At 42.3% G+C, this 20038-nt stretch overlaps 1 protein-coding gene across 3 annotated transcripts in view; it reads left to right on the forward strand.

Annotated features, from left to right (window-relative positions):
• fam184ab (family with sequence similarity 184 member Ab) overlaps window positions 1-20038 on the forward strand; it is a 183257-nt gene that overhangs the window by 159865 nt on the left and 3354 nt on the right. For 2 of the 3 annotated variants that reach the window (XM_069657630.1, XM_069657631.1), the window contains exons 18-21: window positions 549-695; window positions 11226-11343; window positions 13250-13354; window positions 15641-15897. In XM_069657630.1, coding sequence (XP_069513731.1) covers window positions 549-695; window positions 11226-11343; window positions 13250-13354; window positions 15641-15897 — 627 coding nt within the window. The remainder of the gene's footprint in view (window positions 1-548; window positions 696-11225; window positions 11344-13249; window positions 13355-15640; window positions 15898-20038) is intronic. The other variant, XM_069657632.1, reaches the window with a different exon arrangement.

Here is a 20038-nt window from a genome sequence, read left to right on the forward strand (position 1 = left end):
GGATTGGGCGGGCCGTGACTTGTAGAGAGAGATGCTGATTTAACAATTGGAGGTCTCTTATTATTTTCCAGAGCTGTATATGAATGCAGGAGTAATAGTCATCCAATACTATGAATTATAATAATAAAGCAGGATCATTTTGTAAACTTAAAACAACTCCAACTTCTTGATGAGCTGTTCATACTTCTGTGCTGTTGCTGAAGTTGAAGGAATTACTTGAAATGAAGTACTATTTTTGATAACTACTTATACATAAGGAAATGATTTGAATACTTAATCCAGCACTGCAAAGTGTTGACTCTGTTATTTTCTATATAAAGACTCTATTATGTCTCTTAAACTGCCTCCATTTTCTGCAGATTTGCACTTTTTTCTGCCTGTTAAACTCGTGGTCAGATTTAACCACAGTCGAGTTTGAGGTGTCCTGTTCGGGGATTTAAATAGACACCCGCCATCCAATCAGAAACCAGTATCTTCATGTATTAAGACCAAACATCAGCCTCAATCTTCTCTCACAAACTCACCTGTCCACTCTTCTCTCTCCTCAGGGCCCACGAACAGGAGTTGCTGAAGAGGCACGAGAGGGAGCTCGCCGAGCTGAGCGCCGTTCACAGCAGAGAGACTCAGAATATGCTGTCAGACTTCAACAAAGCCCAGGAAGTGCTCAAAGACAAGATCTCCGCCCTCCAGATACTGTATGTAAACACTGTAAACGCCCCGTGTGCTTGTGTGGTCTTCAGACAGCTGTGCATCAACATATGTCTGTGGCACAGAGGAATAGCGCTTCTAATCTGATTCTTAACTCGTGATTGTCGCGAGCAAAGGTCAACCTATTTGTCCCAGATAATGTAATCGTGTGTCAGGTGCCAAGTGGAAGCTTAAAGCTGCAGACACGTTCTCTCTGGGGAGACAAAGCATTCATACGCGTTTCTCTTTTGTCCTCAATCTCTTCTTCTGTTAAAGTAGAATTTTGTATTACTGTTTTTCTGCAGCGAGTCCATCCTCACCTTCCCAGAAGTAGTTTCCTATCGGACCATTTAAAGAGGGCGTACGAAGAAAGCATCCATTTCCTCTTTACTAGCCTTGCCCTCTCGTCTTTATAGTTTCATATAATACTATTTAAATGACAATATTGTGTCCATAACATGCTTTACAAGTCCACCCTGGTGGCAAAAGATAAACAAATTAAACATTCTTTTGGCCGAGCAACACCAAACAGAATCTCTGCATCGTAAAGACAATTAAGACTTCTACCTAAATACATTCACAGGTGTTGTTCTCAGAGGAGCATGCACATCCCTGCAGACTAGTTGCACTGTCAGATGAAGCAGAGTATAATGGTATGCTACTGTGATGAATTGCTTTCTTCTCAGCTCGTCATATTGCTCGTGTCATACGTGATAAACAGCTGCACCGAGCACAATGATGCAGAGCAGAACCATGAAGGCAGCGCCAAGAGAGATTTACCGACGCACCCTCAATCAGCACCTGAGCCGCATTCTTCTGGAGACAATGTTTGCTGTTTTCCAAACAAAGAAAAGAACAAAAGGATAGGAATAAATCCATGATATCAAACATTTAAAAGTAACAGACACATGAACACGAGGATTGTCGAGCGATCCTGATTCCATATGCGCGTGGCGAATGTGCCTTTATGCACGCTCCCACACACTTCTGTGATGTGAAGTCTTTGATTTAAATATAACCAATCCAGAGTCGTCTGACATGCAGCTGTTTTTCACTCCGACTTAATGAAAGATTGATATCATTTAGTTTGTGAGTCAGAAAATCCCAGGTTTCATACCCTGGATTTCCACTTGCCCTGGCAGCGACTGTATGAAGATGTGATGAGGTGACTCATGATGTGATGCTCTGATGTGCGTCAACACGGCTGCGTCCCAGTGAGCTACAAAACTATCAAGGGCTGCTGGTTTAGCTCAGTGGGTAGAGCAGGCACCTCGTGTATAGAGGCTACAGTCCCCGACGCAGCGGCTGCAGGTTCAACTCCCATCCTCAGCCCTTTGCTGCATGTTATCCCCCGCTCTCTTCTTCCTTTATTTCCTGTCTCTCTTCAGCTTTCCGTTAAATCATTAAAGGCAAAAATGGCCTCGAGAATAATCTGAGAAAAAAAACAATCAAGCCTGAAAGTTTGGTTTTCATAAAAAGGGAGCAGAGTCTGATGAACATAGTTGTGCTATTTTATTAGTGGGGTCCAAACGGGGGCCATGACTTTGCACATCACACTGTCATCTTGACAAAACAACCCACTGCTTTTTCAAACAGAACATTTTGTGCATCAAACACGTTCCAAGTGCGTGTTGGCCTCCACCAGGGCTGTCCCTTGTCCCCGATGCTGTTTGTGATTTTCATGGACAGGATATCAAGGCGCAGCCGGGGGGAGGAGGGTTTCCAGTTTGGGGACCTCAGGATTTCATTTCTGCTTTTTGCAGATGATGTTGTCCTGTTTGGCTTCATCAAGCTGGGACCTCCAGCAGGCATTGGGGCGGTTTGCAGCCGAGTGTGACATGGTTGGGATGAGAGTCAGCACCTCCAAGTCTGAGGCCATGGTTCTCTGCCGGAAACCGGTGGATTGCCCCGTCCGGGTGGGGAGTGAGTCTTTGCCTCAAGCGAAGGAGTTCAAGTATCTCGGGGTCGTGTTCACGAGTGAGGGTAAAATGGATCGTGAGATTGACAGGCGGATCGGTGCTGCATCAGCAGTAATGCAGGCGTTGTACCAGACTGTGGTGGTGAAGAGGGAGCTGAGCCTGAAGCCAAAGCTTTCGATTTACCAGTCGATCCACGTTCCAACCCTCACCTATGGTCACAAGCTTTAGTGACCATGGTAGTGACCTGGTAGTGACCGAAAGAATGAGATCACGGATACAAGCGGCCGAAATGAGTTTCCTTAGGAGGGTGTCTTGGCTCAGCCTTAGAGATAGGGTCAGGAGCTCGGAGATCCGGGGGGAGCTCGGAGTAGAGCCGCTTCTCCATCGTGTCAAAAGGAGCCAGTTGAGGTGGTTCGAGCATCTGGTTAGGATGCCTCCTGGGCGCCTCCCTTTGGAGGTTTTCCAGGCACGTCCAACTGGGAGGAGACCCCGGGGCAGACCCAGAGCTCGCTGGAAGAATTATATATCCCGTCTAGCCTGGGAATGCCTCGGATTCCCCCAGGAGGAACTGGAATATGCTGCTGGGGAGAGGGACGCTTGAGTCACCTTACTGAGTATGCTGCCACCGCGACCCGGCCCCGGATAAGCGGAAGATAATGGATTTAGTGCGTCATCACCCTTTAAGCACACAAAAACAGAATGCTACAAAATCAAATCACCAACCTTCATCAGCAGCCATTAATATTGTAGCCATTTGTTGCCTAGTTACGATATGGTTGTATTGGACTGATTATCGTGCCGATATGGGCCTATCACTTATATATACGTTTCCCAATATGCACCAATATGACAACTTTCTTTACAGAACATATCACGCAGAAAACAGTGTTTGCAGTGATTTCAAAAGGGTCTCCTCACATCTACTTGAGTCCAACTCCATAGGTTATTATACCATCTCACCACTTGAAGAAGAGCACCACAGTTGAGCAGAAGGTGGTGGTAGCAAGAGAAGTGGTTGACATTGTATAATCATGTTTAATCTTTAGTTATTTGTTCAACAAAAAGTACCTTTGCAAAGACGTGTTAGTGCCAAATCTGAAAGTATTAGTGAACATGAATTTTTGTCCTGTAAAGTCTGAATCATCATTAGCCTCAAAATATCATATATCAATAAGGCTCTACGTCCAACCTCCACTGGACAACCAAAGACATTTTTGACAAGCTACCATAACATTTTTTTAAATTAAATTTGACAGTTATATTTTGTCGAAACGGTGTCTCCCAAAGCTGTTTAAAAACCTTTACCAAACTGCCAAACTACTATGCTTAATATTCCCTTTTCTTTGTTTGAATTTGCATAGATTTTACTGTTTAGATATGTACATCTTTTAAAACAAAAACAAAGGAATCATTCTTTAAAAACCCAGCATTTACAGTTGGTGTGTAAAATGTTCACTTGTAAACTCCTCATTGTCACTAAACCCTGTATGTTGTCACACATGACCTTTCTGTTATCAGGGGGAGCTGCAGCTCTGGCTGCTGTAAACAACAGCCATTGTTCTATTGATTGGACCGGTTGGTGTGCCCTCGTAGTGCATAGTGCATGAATAGCATGTAATTATGTTATTATGTAGTGTGCCAGGCAGGGATTATCATTGGCTATTCCACTCTTCCTGTAAAGGCCATTGTCAGCGGTTCCCCAACAGGAAATGTAAACCAGTGGACTCAAACATTTGCCATCCAGTGAGAACCTGTAAGAACATCAAAGTCATTCAGCTTTATATAGATCAAACTCAACCACAGGCACCGTTTCCAACGAGAACCTTAGGTAGTATTCTGAAGATATTAAATTCAACTCTTGGGCATCTGCAAACACACTAGATTAGTTTCTCTTTAGAAACACTTGAGAAGGACAGCGTTCTGCTAGAGTTCAGACTTCAAACATCTCAGTCACATGAGCAATACGAGATGATACAATGGGATATGATACAATGGGTTACGATACGATGGGATACCACACGACACGATGGGAAACAATACGATAGGATACGATACGATACAATATGATAAAATACCATACCATACCCTATGATACAATACGATACCACGGGATACAATACAATACGATACAATACGATACGATACCGTACCGTACACGATGGGTTACGATACGATGGGATACCATACGTTACTATGGGATACGATATGATACAATAGGATATGATACGATATGATACAATGCGATACCGTACCATACCATACCATACCATACCCTATGACACGATACGATACCATAGGATACGATACAATACGATATAATCCGTTATGATACGATACAATACCGTACCGTATCATACCTTACCATAGGATGGGTTACGATACGATGGGATACCATACGCAACAATGGGATACGTTATGATACAATAGGATACGATACAATGGGATATGATATGATATGATATGATGCGATATGATGCGATACAATAATCTTTATGTATCATGAAATTGAAAATCGCAGTCTGGATTAACTTCATCCTAAAAATCACATATCAGTCAGATACTCCCTGAGATGAAGAACTTGCAGAGTTCAAATGTAATGTTATGAAATGGAAAGACTCACTTGAAATATTGATGAAAAACATTCAGCTCTAGCAAGTAATCATGCTCCGGTCTAAGAATGTAATTAGTGGACGGACTTTTCTTTATTACTGGAGATGCAGTGAGAGATTTATATTAGCGACGGCTTGCACATGACGCACAGTGAGAATACTGTAGGAAAGAGAGGTCAGGTCAGGTGCCAGGTGAAGCAAATGCTGTCGTGTAACTTTAAAGTAGAAGAATACACGAGAAGGCTGCAGGGATCTGTAAGTTGAGGTAAGGAATACAGAGACTGAGGGGAAGAGTGTGTATGAGAGGAGGCATGAATAACTGCAGGTGAAGACTCAGAGAAGAAGATGAATGAAGTGAGAAAAAAATAAGAAGTGATTTAAAAGGTACATTTTTGCCGCAGGGCAGTGGGTGATGCCAAGCCATGAGGGAAATGAGCTGAAGCAACCCTCCGGAGAAAGTTACTGAGTTACGAGAGAAAATGTGTGGACGACAGATTAAAACATCGTGAGATAAAGAGAGAAAAGGCCACACGGAAAACTCTGCAGCTCAGAGCTAAGAGATACGCAGAGAGCGAGCATCCTCCTCAGAGCTGACCTCCTTTTAGTCTGACTCAGCTGAGAGCAAAGCGCCACCTGCTGGACTAAAGAGGATGGACATACAAAGCATACATCTCCATGAGTCAGATGCATGTTTGTTGTTAGACGGAGAAAGAAAATGAAGTATCACACGAGATCTAAAGTCCAACTCTACAAGGACAGTCCTGCATTGCTGATTCAACAAGTAGAGAATTGTTACAAAAAAACATGTAACATGTTTGAATATTTTCTGTGAATTTGAGCAATATCACACTCGAGGTTGTGATGTTGTACTGAATATCATCATGGCTGTGATTCGGTCGTAGGCACAAGGCCGCAGATAAACACAGCCGTGATGATATTCAGAACAACATCCTGTCCTCGAGTGTGATACTGCTTTTATACAACACTTATAAAAGCGGCAAATATTCATAAAAAGTAACAATCAGCAACAGAATACTTTTGCTCCACCAAATCAACTGGCTCCACAGCTTAACTGCAACTGGACTTTTTGTTGCCAAGCAACCCAAACATCCCTCTGTCTCCAGGTTACCACAGATCAGCATTTACATTTATCTGTAAGCTTTGATGTATCATCAACCAGTGAAGTAAGAGTCTGCTGTGTGATTCAGAGGTACCAGCTTGATCAATGTAAACAAACACGGCCTGCTGTGATGTTAATTAACAGTGTTCAGAACAGCTGGCTGAGCGACACAGAGTGAAACGTCCCAGTGATGTTATTCTCTGTATCAGCACTCATGCAATGCCTCTTATCGAATCAGATTACTTGGTCGGAGCTAACTGTTGTATAACTTAACTTAACTGTGCGCTGTGTTCAGGGTCTTTTCTCTTTAATTCTTTAATATATTTTCACAAATACAAACTGTATAAAACAAGAATCCATAGGCTTCCACATTTAATCTAATTTTTTTGCATGTTCAGATATAAACGACTAATATTAGTAGATCATGGTAATTCAAAGTACTTTAACCTAGTCCAGTTGCGTTTTGGATTACTCCTTAAACTAATGGGCCCAAATGTTTTGGAAATGTTCCAATAAGTCGCATCAGCAGCAGCCTTGCCACCGGCTGTAATGGCTGCAACATAATCACGGCTTCGATCAAAGTACGTCCTCTAAAGGTGTTGCTGACATGCTCTGATTGTGTGTCTAACAGCTTAATGGAAAGAATCCCCACAGGTAAAGACCTTTTCTTAGACCTGAAACAGCTGTGACATCATCCTTTCCAAGTCCACCAGACTCCATTGACAAAAACAGTAATTTAACATCAGAACTCAGGAATTGGTTCTCTACCGCTGCCTCAATCGGTCGTTATTTTTGAGTCTCTAAGTTTATGAAGCTGTGACTTGACCAAAGATGCTGTCTGTCAAATCATCTGCACACTTGTCCTTCTGATTAAAGTAAAGTGGAGTAACACAGCTTGTGCAGCAAGTTAAGCGGTCTACTTTCTGTGTTATTTTGAAGAGTTTTCTGGGGCAAGTTTACCTAAAGGTCAGCAGTTTGTATTTGTTTGCATTTTCCTACCTTTAGCCTGTAAACAGGCATTTCTGTGTCTTCCTTTTAATTAACTTAAAACACTGATCAATCTTAACCACCGGCCCCGTCTCTGCCCGGCTAATTAATCACCATGGTGACGACAGCCTCATCACTCTCAAATCCCTCTCCCTGAACAGCCACAGAGGAAGCTCAGCCATTTAAGTTTCATGAAAGTTTAAATATTTCTCTGCGTCTGTATCTTACACGTCAGTCCTGCAGGAGTTAGAAACATGTCTCTGGGTGACACATCAGTAATATTCTAGCCTGCAAATGTCCCTTTATACATTTGGAAACCCCGGTGTGGGAAGTATATTAAACTGCATTTATAATAACCAAACAGGACCAGAAGGCAGTGAAGATAACAGAAGCACTTACCCAACACTTCCTCTGGAGCATCAGTCATAGTCACTTCTGAGTCATACTACATTTTAGCATCTTAAAAACAGACGGCACCTTCAATAAAGATAAACCGCTTCTAGATGAACACTGTGCTGCAGCTTTACTAGAGCATGAATGTCGCTCCAATATCTCTTATCAGTTTAACCAAGCAGTGGACAGATGTGGATCTCCCCTCCCCGCCCCCTGCAGTAAAATTGGTTTGATGGCCCGCATATAAGCCGACACGTAGCAGGTGGGTTTGTTCAATCCCTGGAAAGATTTGTTCATATCCTCCAAGACAAACCAAAGATGGTGATGAAGGCCGAGGGTGACACCGGGCTCCCCCTGCCTTTCATGTGTCACTGAGCGTCCGGTTTGGTGTCACAGAGGGTTTCCTGCTCAGTGAGCGATCGCTGATGCTCCGGCAATCGGGCGTAAAATAGTCGGACACAGAACATTAGGCCGCAGTGTGCTCCTGCCCCGAGGAGATTCAGCTACAGTTCAACCGGTTAATAATATGTATCCATAAATACAATATATACGTTTATGTATAAATTGGAACAAACAACTCTGAGAATTTGAATCCGATCATGAACGCACCAGTGGGAACAAGCAAAGGGAAGATATCATTCATCCTGACTCCGTCTGAGGAGAGCTAATGAGCTCTGTGGAAGTGTTAGCGTCACATAGACAGGCAAAATGCTCTGTAGGAAACTCCACTCTTACATTGGAAGTTAAAATAAATCAGATATTGCACAAGTCAATGATTTAATGTTTCTCAAATGCAAGGGGTTGCTTGTAGTGACAAACCAGCGAGAATTAACATATCACTAGCCTGTTTTGCTAGCTTTGATGAGCGTTTTAGCATCTTTTAGCTCTTTGTTTTGGTTTTTTTAGCATGCAACTTTACTTTTTCACTGTTTTACCTCAAACTATCTATGCAGCATCAAAAAGCAGACACACAAAATCATACTACTCTGTAAATATGAATGTTGCTCTGTGTCTGCTTGATGTGTACATTGGCAGCTGCACAAGGCCACTACATGTCGAGTGTGTTTTCCAGCATATTAGGAGTTCAGGTTTTCCCATTTTGAAGGCCAAAAAACTGATTAATGTGGCTTTTAAAGGTCCATAATGATTTACTAGAATATACAACCTCCACTGGCACGGCTAATGTTGCTCTGTGTCTGCTGGACGTGTTAATGAGAGCTAGCATGTCATTGGCAAAAACTGTGTGTGGTAATTAATTGTCAGTCTTGTATTAACAGTTATTATTGCTGCCCTAAAGTGGCTAAAAAACTTTTACGCTGCTTAACTTTGATAGTTTAATATTGTAAATGATTGCACAGAAAGTTTACCATCCATGATTTAAGCGAGCATGTTCCCTCCTCGTTGTTGTAAAACATTTGCTTCCTGACCGGCACAGACACAGCTCGAGTGTGATGCCTGCGCTGCAGAAAATGTTTGACAAACAGTCGGAACAGGATGAACTGGCTATCAGATGTGAACAGAAGGACCAGCACAGCAGCAGACTGTGTATCCGACGAGATCAGTGTGTATCAGTATCACCGAGCGGGGCTCCAGTGGCTGCTCCTGTACATCTGCGGACATCCCTTTGAGAAGGCGCTGTTTATCGGGCAGACAAGCTGCTCTGGTGCTCGGCCTTAAAGAAAGTGTGATTTCACACTGTGGCAGAAATGTCACATAGATACCCCTCAGGGGCACAAACTGTGCTAGTGTGGGAGGTGAACGGCTGTTTAGCTCACTGTCACAGAAGGTATCAGTGCAGAGAAGCTTTGTTTGATCAAAGAGAGTCACTGACATTTACTGAGGAGTCAGAAAGGGACACATGTAACTGAACTCAGAGACTGATTCAGGTTAAGGAAACTCACATAGCTTCAGATTTAACTCTGGTTTGTTGTTGATTAATTTAAAGTGATTTAGTGTCGTTCTCTTTGGCGGCACCTATGGCGATAAACGGTAATTGCGGGAGCACACTTCCCAGATATCCAGACAGTGCTGCATATGTGACGTCCATGGTTGGCTCCGGTTGTAACTCTTGATTTTCCTGGCTGACGGTCGCTTTCCTTTTCAGACTGTTTGCTTCATCTGAGCGTCGAGTTTGTTTCTTTTTCTTTGGATTTTCACTTATTGTTGAAGTTGTATCTGTAGTCATCCATCTTTTCTTTGTTTGTTCAGCCATAGTAGATTACTGTTTACTCGCAACACTTGCAGAGAGCGGAAAAGCAGCCGCTTAGCTCCGCCTACCCTCTCTGGCAGACCAACCACTGCTGGCTGATGGAAAACGCGTCACTAACTGGGCGCCGCTTGAGATTTTTTCCGTGAAAGCACCAGACACCCAGTCTGTAATACTGCAAATGCAAAGACTTTCATCAGTGGGCCATAGGCTCAGTCACCATTGTGTGACTTAACAGACATTTATTTAAATGAAAATCTTCGAGATTATTACTTTAAACAAGTGATTTTGATTTAGAGGGCAACAACAGCTGAAAATCAAAATAACCTTTCAGGAAAATACCCTGATCGGCGCACATTGCTGATCACCTTTGTTATATGCAATCAATGATGTAAAGTAACGCGTAACTTATGAGTTACATCATACGCTGTATAATGCTTAAAACTTTTAAATCACATCATTCCTCTGCACCACAGGCTGCTGTTGCCAAATAGAGACTTTAAAATGCTTTTTGTTTCATTGTCATGACTCATACCCCGACCCACACTGTCACTTATGATTGGTTGTTTTTCACTTGAAGAGTTTTTCAGCCTGGCTAATGCCCATTGTGTTCAGCGATCTTTAGCATGTGTTGCATTAAGGAAAATGTCACCGGATTTTAAATGAATCGCAGGTTTTGCAGAAGTGGTGATTTCTCTGAGGGCCAGTTGGAAAAACAACAAAAATCCATTATAACGTTTTGGAAAGTTCTCATAACTCAGAACAAAAAAAAACTACCACCGGAGGAACTGTGCAGCTCTGTTTTTATCTGAACATAAAAGGCCTTAATGTTTTTATCTGATGAGAAGAGAAAAGGATAGGGGAGGGAGCAGAAGGGACCGTGGACAATTACTTTTATTGATCAAAAGCTAATGAAAAAGGAAACCCTCTGAATCACTCATCTTTTTACTCTGTACGGTATCTGCATTTAATGCTATTAACTCATAAATGGGTTCGTCTAATACATCCATGCCAAGAAGTACACGTTCTAAAAAGGTCACCTCACTTCTGCTCTTTCTTGATATGTAATTGATGTGAAGCATCGTATATTTTAAACTGATGAAACTGCATTAAACCCATAACCTGGTTTGGATCATATTTCAGCTGAACATCTCAATCTATTTTTTCCCCTCTAATACTTTTGTTGTTTCGTTTTTACTGCTTTGCTTTTGTATTGAAGTAAGATGTCTAATTGTCTATGTTACTTACTGGATTTCTTGTGTACAATATTTACGGTTTTGTATGTTTTGTGCATCATCTTACAGGCTGGAAGGAACAGAGGAGAAGTTCAGGAACAGGGAGAGTCGTCCTGAGGATCTGCAGATCATCGCTGAGCTGAAGGACATGGTGTCTGAGAGAGAATCTCTAGTCAAGAAACTGGTGGTAGGTAACTGATGTTGAGGTAATATATGTAAGGGATGCAGCTTAGTGACCAAGATGTTTGATATTTACAGGTGTGAAGTCTTGTATGGCATTCAAACAAACTAGAAAGACGCTGAATAAAAATGCTAATGAAAAAAAGACAGGACCCGAGATACAGCCCTGAGGCACACCGCATTTGATAAAGGTGTTTCGTAGTTTGTTGAGGTAATATATGTAAGGGACACAGTTTAGTGACCAAGATGTTTGATATTTACAGGTGTGAAGTCTTGTATGGCATTCAAACAAACTAGAAAGACACTGAATAAAAATGCTAATGAAAAAAAGACAGGACCCGAGATACAGCCCTGAGGCACACCGCATTTGTTAAAGGTGTTGCGTAGTCTGCCTCAAAGACAGGATAAGAACCACTCAAGGCCAAACCGTTATTAAACAGAGATAAAGGTTGATTACAAGGCAGGCAATTCCATAAACCTTGTAGTTTGTTGATAGGAAAGATTTCTTGACCGAGAGATGAGATGCAGGACGCGCACACGAGCCACAAGTCGAGCTTCAATTAGGCTGGTTTATTCAGCTGGAGGAGAAAGAGTGTACAGAACCCTTAGCCTGCTGACCAACATCTGGAGCTCTTGGTGCTCCTCTTCCTATCCTTTATGACCTTTATCAAAGAGATTCCCACGTCACTCATACATCTCTTGACCCTCTCAGATCCGACAGCCAGGTAGGGCTCCTCTCCAGATGATAAGTGAGGTTACACATAGCTTTACCCAAGGTCAGAAGCGTGCAAAAGTTCCCTTACATTTGTTGACCTGCCTGTTTACACTAAGACACATTCAGGAAGATGCTTGATACACAATCTAGTAAAATGGTAAAGAACAGGAGAATTTCAACTTTGTAATACTCATTTTTAAAGGTTTTCTTAAAGCTTATTTCACCATTGTGGAGGCAATAATTCAGTTAAAGACCTTGACCCAGAAGTTTCTGTGGATTTACTCAAAGAGAGAGAGCATTGTACTCTCAGCAGTTGGCAGCAAGTACGCCTGAGCAAACCTCTGGAGTCATGCTAAATTCACTTGCTGGAGTCTCTGCTTATATGCTCTCCACAGACAACGAATCAAAGACTCCACATGTGTCAAGCTTATCTTTATTTACAACATGTTTACAGGTCATTCTCGGGTAAGGCATCAGGTCGCTGTACACAAATCCACATAGACGTAACTTGAACGTGTATGGATATGCAGGGGTAGATGTGAATCTGTATCCACAAACCTCCACAGAATGTGCAGTCCTCAGCAGAAAGCGTTCATCCTCTCCGCTCAGGGTTGACTCTGGGCAGTACAACATCTACACCACCTCAGAGCAATTATATATTTAACAGATTAAATGAATTAACATCCTTTCTGATGATGGATAAAGCATGTTTTTTACCACTACAACCATTACACATCGACATGCAGGACCGTCTTTGTGTCTGTTAACATCCACTGAGCTTCACACCTCAGTGACACTGTTTCATTGGGACGCAGACGAAAATAACTACAAGGCTTCTGCGGTTCCACTGCTTTAATCACATGAAGGTGACTTCATAAATCAGCTTTAGATTTGTCACAGCGTTGTGATGATGCCATTGGGGTTTCCTGAGTCATGGGCTTGAATCTGAGAGCCACGGTCTGCAGTCATTACAAGTTAAAGAGTTGGCACTGCAGTGTTTATAAGGTAATTTTCAGGTCACGAATCCAGACAGACAATACAGTTTAGAGGTTAAGGACACCCTAAAGGCTTTACAGTGTTTTGAAGCAGTTTTTATGAAGGCATGGCACTGCAACATCGAGAGTCGTTGCCTTTAAAAACTCTGAGAGGACTCATTAAAGCCTTTGTGGCTGTCAGCTAACACGGTTCTCTCCTGCAGGACGATAAGAAGTTCTACCAGCTGGAGCTTGTCAACAGGGAGACCAACTTCAACAAAGTGTTCAACGCCAGTCCCAACGTAGGAGTCATCAACCCGCTCATTAAGGTAGGCCTTGATATCCTGTAACACACCACACACAGGGGCACTCTGAGAAGCCTGTCGCTTTGTTTTACTACGTAGCAAAGATGATATCCACTCCATCTCATTCCACGTCCATCAGTGCTGATCGAGCAGAACAACAATCAGTACTGACGTTTCAAAAAGGTACTATTGCATCGAAGCAAACATGAATCATGACCACATTAATTTTCAAACATATCGCTGTAAACAAATGAGATAATCCTCAGCACATTTTCTGCCTCTACACGAGTGTTCCAAGGTTAAACTGAAGCAACGGTCAACCTGCTGCTCTGTTTTATTCCACAACAACCCAGAAGGAACTTGTTTTACAGCAAAGTACACGATGATGACGTTCCAGTGAAAACTGCAAAAACTGTGGTTTACAGCGACGGCTGACGGTAAAAGGGGAGATGGAAAAATCAATTTTAACAAGGTTGTTCTTTTTACTACAAACAAAGCCGTCAAGGACGGAGAAGGAGAACAGGAAACAACACAATTAATGGGAAATGTGGTGTTATTTCATTTGTCAAATAACAGCCTAAGTGGGATGAAACGGAGGCTAAAGGTTGTTCCGAGCAAGGTCTCGTTTGTTTACAGCAATTAAACCAAGGTGTCACAGTTCAGAACCAAAGAACTTTTACATTCTCAAGAGGTTGAATTATGTTTTTCTGCTGAAGTAAAATGTCCTTCAACCTGCATCAAAAGGACTTTAAGCACTCAAATATGCAACACTTTGTAAGTCCAAGAACCATGTATCAAATCACCGACTCTGATTGCAACTGGATCCATTTATTTATTTTTAATGAGTTTCTGTGTCTTCTTAATCCAGTCCAGAAAAGTTAAATGCATTCAAATGGCCGTGCTGTAACGGCCCTAACACCGTTACCACTGTCGTCAGATTTTGATTTGAAAATCCTGATTGGCCAATGGAAAGACGTGAACTCAGGTTTCCTATTTGGCCCCGCCCACTTTATACAAGTAAGGCCGGAGATATACTTGCTTTTTAACCTTGCGTTCGCTTACACAACCGGCTGCGTCATGAACGTAATTGTTCACATACTCGTCTCTGCACTACGTGTGTTACTGGAGGATACCTCTAGAGGGCACACCAGAGAGCTCAGGCCACATGCAGCTACCGTATGTGCGGGATGTAAATAACAGACATGGCGACACTCAAGGAGGTTACGGTTATTTTAATCCTGAACTCTCAGTGGCTTACCCCGCTCCGTTTCTACAACATGTTCCTCCGTGCACGGACGTAACGGCCCCGGACTTGTTATCATTTAGTTTTGCCGGTTTCCACGGCGACTTCTAAAATGATCTTATCTGTCTCCAGATATTTTGACAGACATGTTTGTGGCTGTGCAGTGGCAGCGACACATCATACAGATGTGGATAACTGCAGACTTGGTCTATCAGCTTTCTGCCTCTACACTGCCCCTACTGTTCATGTCCATTACTGCATCTCGCGTACATGAAGTGTTGTGGACGTGCTCGGCCGATGCTCAGCAGGGAACGCATGGCATCCATCATGCGCACACGAACGCATACTTAAAAGCAAGTATATCTCCAGCTTCAGAAGAGCAAAAAACACATCACCTCTTGCATTAAAGGACTCAAACTGTTACATCTTTAGAAAATTGTGTGGGCATGTTCAAGGATGTTTAAGAAAAGCCTGTAAAGCTCCTTGTGCTCCTGGACAACATGATACTTCATTCCTCACAGTATGTCTGAGCTGAATGGTCCCCACTGCATGATCAGTATATAACTGTTAACTTCCAGTATTTTTGTTCTTGCCGTTACATTCCTTCCACATATTTGTATATGTGTTATGTCTTCACCTTGTGCTAGTCTTCATGTGTTTTTTTCGTGTTAATATGCGAGTGATTCTTCCTCCTGAATCGACTGTTCCTCCTGACTTTTTCTCCAGCTTTCCTTTGCTTTCCAAGCCATTTGTTAGTGTGAGATGTTTTCTGCTTTGACACATCTCTCCTCATCTGAACTTCCATTCTGCTCAGAGCGACTGGTGCTTTACGACTGACTGATTCCAGTCTCCAGATTGATCCATTCACTCACTTTTAAATATGATAAGGTTAGCACGCTGCTCTCTTTCTGTCTCTAACTGGATGGACCTCCAGGGCTCTCCCTGTCCTCCATTTTCCCTTTTTTTCCCTCCATTTCTTCTTATCTTTTCTTATGATTTTGATTTAAACTTCCCTTTTGCTCCTTTTTTGACCCCCGTGCACCTCCTTTTCTGTTTTGTCTGTGTAGCAAAAGAGAAAGAATGAGAAAACAGCAGCCAGCAGATTCAGCAGCTCTCCTAATGTCAGGGCTCTGGAGGCAGCAGGTAGGGGCGTGGGCGTGGCAGGTTCAGGAAGTGGGCAGCCCCCACTGCCCCCACCTCCGCCCCCAGCCCAGCCCAGCCGCCTAGAACCCATCCCCAACTCCCCCATCCACCACCTTGAACTCAACTCCAACAAACCTCTTCCCCCGCCGACCCCTCCCACCGAACCCAAGAAGTTCATGAGGTGAGACCCTTTCAGCCCCGACGGGCCGCAGCTGGTCAATCCACGCATCAATCATCCAATCACAGAGCTCCGTTTGATGGAAAACCTGCTGGTGAAAGAGGTTCAAGCACTTTTACTTATTTAACTTACATCTAGAGTCAAACCTTGAATAGGGAAACTATATTTTAGGCCTAAAAACTCTTTTAAAAAGAAACTCTGTGTTTTCATCCCCTCCTGCTTAGAGTGGCCCGTTCACACAGAAGCCATAAGGAGGATGAAATCGTTGGCATCGTGAGCTGCAGGGAGTGAAATACAAGTTTTCAAGCGCTCTAATGTCTTCTAATCAGTTAGCAAACAGCCGTAGCCGCTCCAAAATCTTGTAACGTTTGACAGATTTCAGGCAGCCGTAGAAGTAGCGCCGATTTAAGCGGGCTAAAATGATCACTTGCTAGCAAAGTGAGCTAACTAAGCTAACATTAGCTGCATGAGTTAGTTATCTACGACTGATTTTTAACTGGTTGCAGCTGACTTGTTTAAAAACAAAACCTGCAAAGAGGACATGTGATTGACAACAAGCTAAAAGAGTTAGCAAGCTAAAGCTGCACGTGCCAGGCAAAAAATTTGCGAGTTAAAGCTCCTGTGAGGAGTTTTTCGCTGGTTGTGAAACAGTTGAAAATTATTACTGATGCCTTTATACGAGCTACAGAAGCAAACGAGACCATCAGCAACAAGACTGATTATTTCTATATGTTATTTTTGATGCCTGTAGCGACTGCCGGGGGGTAGGTGTCAGACGAGGTGGTTCACTTCGCGCTGCCCAGTCACCTTTTTTTCTATATTTTCTGATACGTTTGAATGTTAAAAGAAAGCAGGAGGAGATTTTTGTCTAAAAACACTTCCTACACATGAAGAGGACAAGAACAAAGAGATTAAAGGTACCGCTTTGTCCAGAGGGGTCGCTAAAATCAACACAAACGGAAAGTTCCTCACAGGAGCTTTAATGTTGGATGTAGATGATATGGAAATTGAGAAACTCAGTTGTTCTTGTATTACACCGTAGAGATAACATAACTTCATTTAGCTGCTTATTTTACCTACAGGTACAAGTGTTCACAAGCAGTATGTTTAGTTTTACAAGAGAAAAGGCTTTCAGGATGAGGATTAACCGACGTGTTCGACGATATAAACTCCTTCTAAGGTGACAGCTTTAGCTAGTTGCTTGAATGTAAACGTCCTCAATCCAAAACAGGAAAGAGCGGCTAATGCTAGCCTACATTCTGTGAACCAAGCATCAAGCGCCTCTATAGCACAGATACTCTAGCCCACAGTAGATGTGCTGGATGTAAACAGGGCTTTAAATGTAAACAATTAATGCTCCTTGTCGGAAGTAACCGTAACTTACAGCTGTGGGGATAAGCCAGTTAGCTGCTCAGGCTAATGCTAACAGCTAACAGAAGGGCAGATAAACGCACCATTTAATGCCGTCTTTGAACTTTTTGTTTTTGGCTTTGAAAAGTGCAGAAACAGAACCACCATCCAAACTCTTCATACACAGAGTTTTTCTCCGCGTATCCTAAGCTTCAAAGAATGGCCTTGGAATGCAAAAGGGGCATGTTATTATTTTAATCCTTCGTGTTTGTCCGTCAGTGTGAACATGTTAGCGGTGTGCATGCTGACAGCTTTCCCTTTTCTGTTGTGAAAGTTAACCTAAGTTACGCTGTTGACATCTGTTGTCGGCTGTTTGTTTGCATTTTGTCATTTTGTTTCTTCATCTTCATCTTCTCATGGAAACCACGGCATGTTGCACACGCTGCACTTTATGTCTCACTACTGGAAATGATTGACTATTTTTGTACAAAGTAAATAGATTTATTTTCTTATACCTGAATTATCTTATGAAGTAGATATTGTCTTTTGCTATCATGGACTGTCCCCTCTGTGTGTGGTGGTGTCTTACTTTGAAAAACAGCTTTTCCTCTCGGCTCTGTGGTGCAATAAATGCTTCTGTTGTTTCTGGATGATGGCTGCGATTGGTCGATGTGCTGTGACGATAAATGATGTAACATGCCTATCACATGAATACATGCAGTTTGATTATTGCATGCAGAGAAAGGGGATGTTAGGGCTCTATTATGTGACTTCTATAGCATGTGTGAGAGTACGTGCGTATAAGCATGTTTGGTTATTCTGTATCTATCCTGCTGCATGTTTTGCTGCTGTGTAAAGAATGAGATGTAAGCGGCTGCTTTGCAAAAGCTTGGAACAAACCTGTTAATATAGCCGCCGTCCTCTGCTGTGACAAAATGCACACACACATTCGCTCTGAAAGGTAATCCAGGTTGTCTCACCAAACAAAAACACACATTAGTTTTATTGGTGGGAATGCAGAAGCTCCACACACACACACATACACACACACACTCAAAAGCCCAGCAGTGACAGTATGAGGTCAGATATTATAGATCTGCTTTGAAATGTTTTCAGACTCCATTAAAGAGTCGACCTCCTCTCCGCGCTCTCTCTTTGTTCTTGACAAACATCTGTAGCTCGACTGATCCCTCCGCCCCGACGTGAACCCTTTTTACATCACAGACAGTGATCTGCACTTTGTGAATCTGACCCCTTTCAATCATCGAGTCCTTTAGGTATTCACATCTTTAAGACACATTTATAAGACAACAAATCTCATCCAAGTGGACTTTCAGCAGTAATCAGAACAGGAATATTTCAGGTGTCGCAGTTTGTCCCAGAACATCTCACGTAACGGAAATGCCCGCTCGTTTTGACCATAAGTTCAGATATCTGTTAAATAAAATATAGATATATCGCACTACTCATTGTAAATCTAACTTTATCTTATATTTAGTCTACAGTAAAGCAGGAATGTAAAATATTAAACAGTCCCTCCAGGAGGTTGCGATTCAGCGAATTCACGCAAATTCAGCCAATCTCCGCAACTTTTCTGCGAATTCAACCAATCAACGTATTTCCCCCACAGTTGTGGACATGTACGTCAACAAATATTGAACAGCACTGCAATAGACACACGCAGTGTAAAATTACTATTCCAAGGTAATTTATTTTAGTTTCATTCGGTTTTGATTAGAGATAGACCGATATGTTTTTTTCAGGGCCGATACCGATACCAATTATTGGTAGTCAAGGAGGCCGATAACCGATAGTTGAAGCCGATATTCATTTGCAGTAAAAGTGAAAATATTGACGTCAAAATTTTGAATAATACAAACTCCAACACTTAACTTTGTTTAAATGCCTTTAAGCATATTCATCAGAGCCAAAATAACCCAGTTTTAAATTGATCTCTTATCGGCCATCGGATTAAAAAAAAGAAAAAAAAAAGGCTGATGCCGATATGCGTCAAAATGCCGAATATCGGCGCCGATAATCGGCCCGGCCGATAATATATCGGTCTATCCCTAGTTTTGATACATTTTACTTTACGTATCTCGACACCGAAATTGACTGGAAGTGATGTCAGAAGACAAACAGCTTGCTCAGCTAATAGATGGCTTTATTAGAGCGTTTGTTGCTCACAGTGGATGTGTAACGTGTTTCACACAAAATAGCCTCAAAACATCACAACATGCAGTGCAACTTTTTCTAAAAATCTCCTGCGAAAGGCTTTTTAGGACGTGACAATCACAGAAAAAGTTGCAGAATCCTGGAGGGACTTATTAAAGCAATAAGTCAAAGATAGAGCAGTATGTACTTTACAAACATGGTCCCTTCTCTCTACAGGGAGAATCAAAATCAAAGAAAACATTATAAGACGCTATTTCATTCTTTGCTCAGACACTCATGTTTGACCACTTCCTATTTCTATCAAAATAAAAGCTCAGGTGTTCTAATATAATAATAACAATGATAACTTTATTTATATAGCACCTTTAAAAAGAGTTTACAAAGTGCTTTGACAGCCAAGCAAACAAAGTAAAGCAGAGAACAGCAGATCATAAAACCAGCAACTCACTCAGGACCAGCAAATCACACAACAAGCAAAGCACAAAACCCAATACCCAGTAGGCAACAGGAGAACCCACACAACCAAGAAGAATATGGGTTCATTTACTAAGGGAAGGTTGTTTGCACGTCACTGTTTATGTAACAGTTAATGTTTCATGGCCTTAAAACTTTCAGCCTG

This window comes from Semicossyphus pulcher, unplaced genomic scaffold, assembly GCF_022749685.1.
Source record: "Semicossyphus pulcher isolate SPU_LCO1_2020_fin unplaced genomic scaffold, fSemPul1.0.p SCAF_11, whole genome shotgun sequence".
Lineage (NCBI taxonomy): Eukaryota > Metazoa > Chordata > Actinopteri > Labriformes > Labridae > Semicossyphus > Semicossyphus pulcher.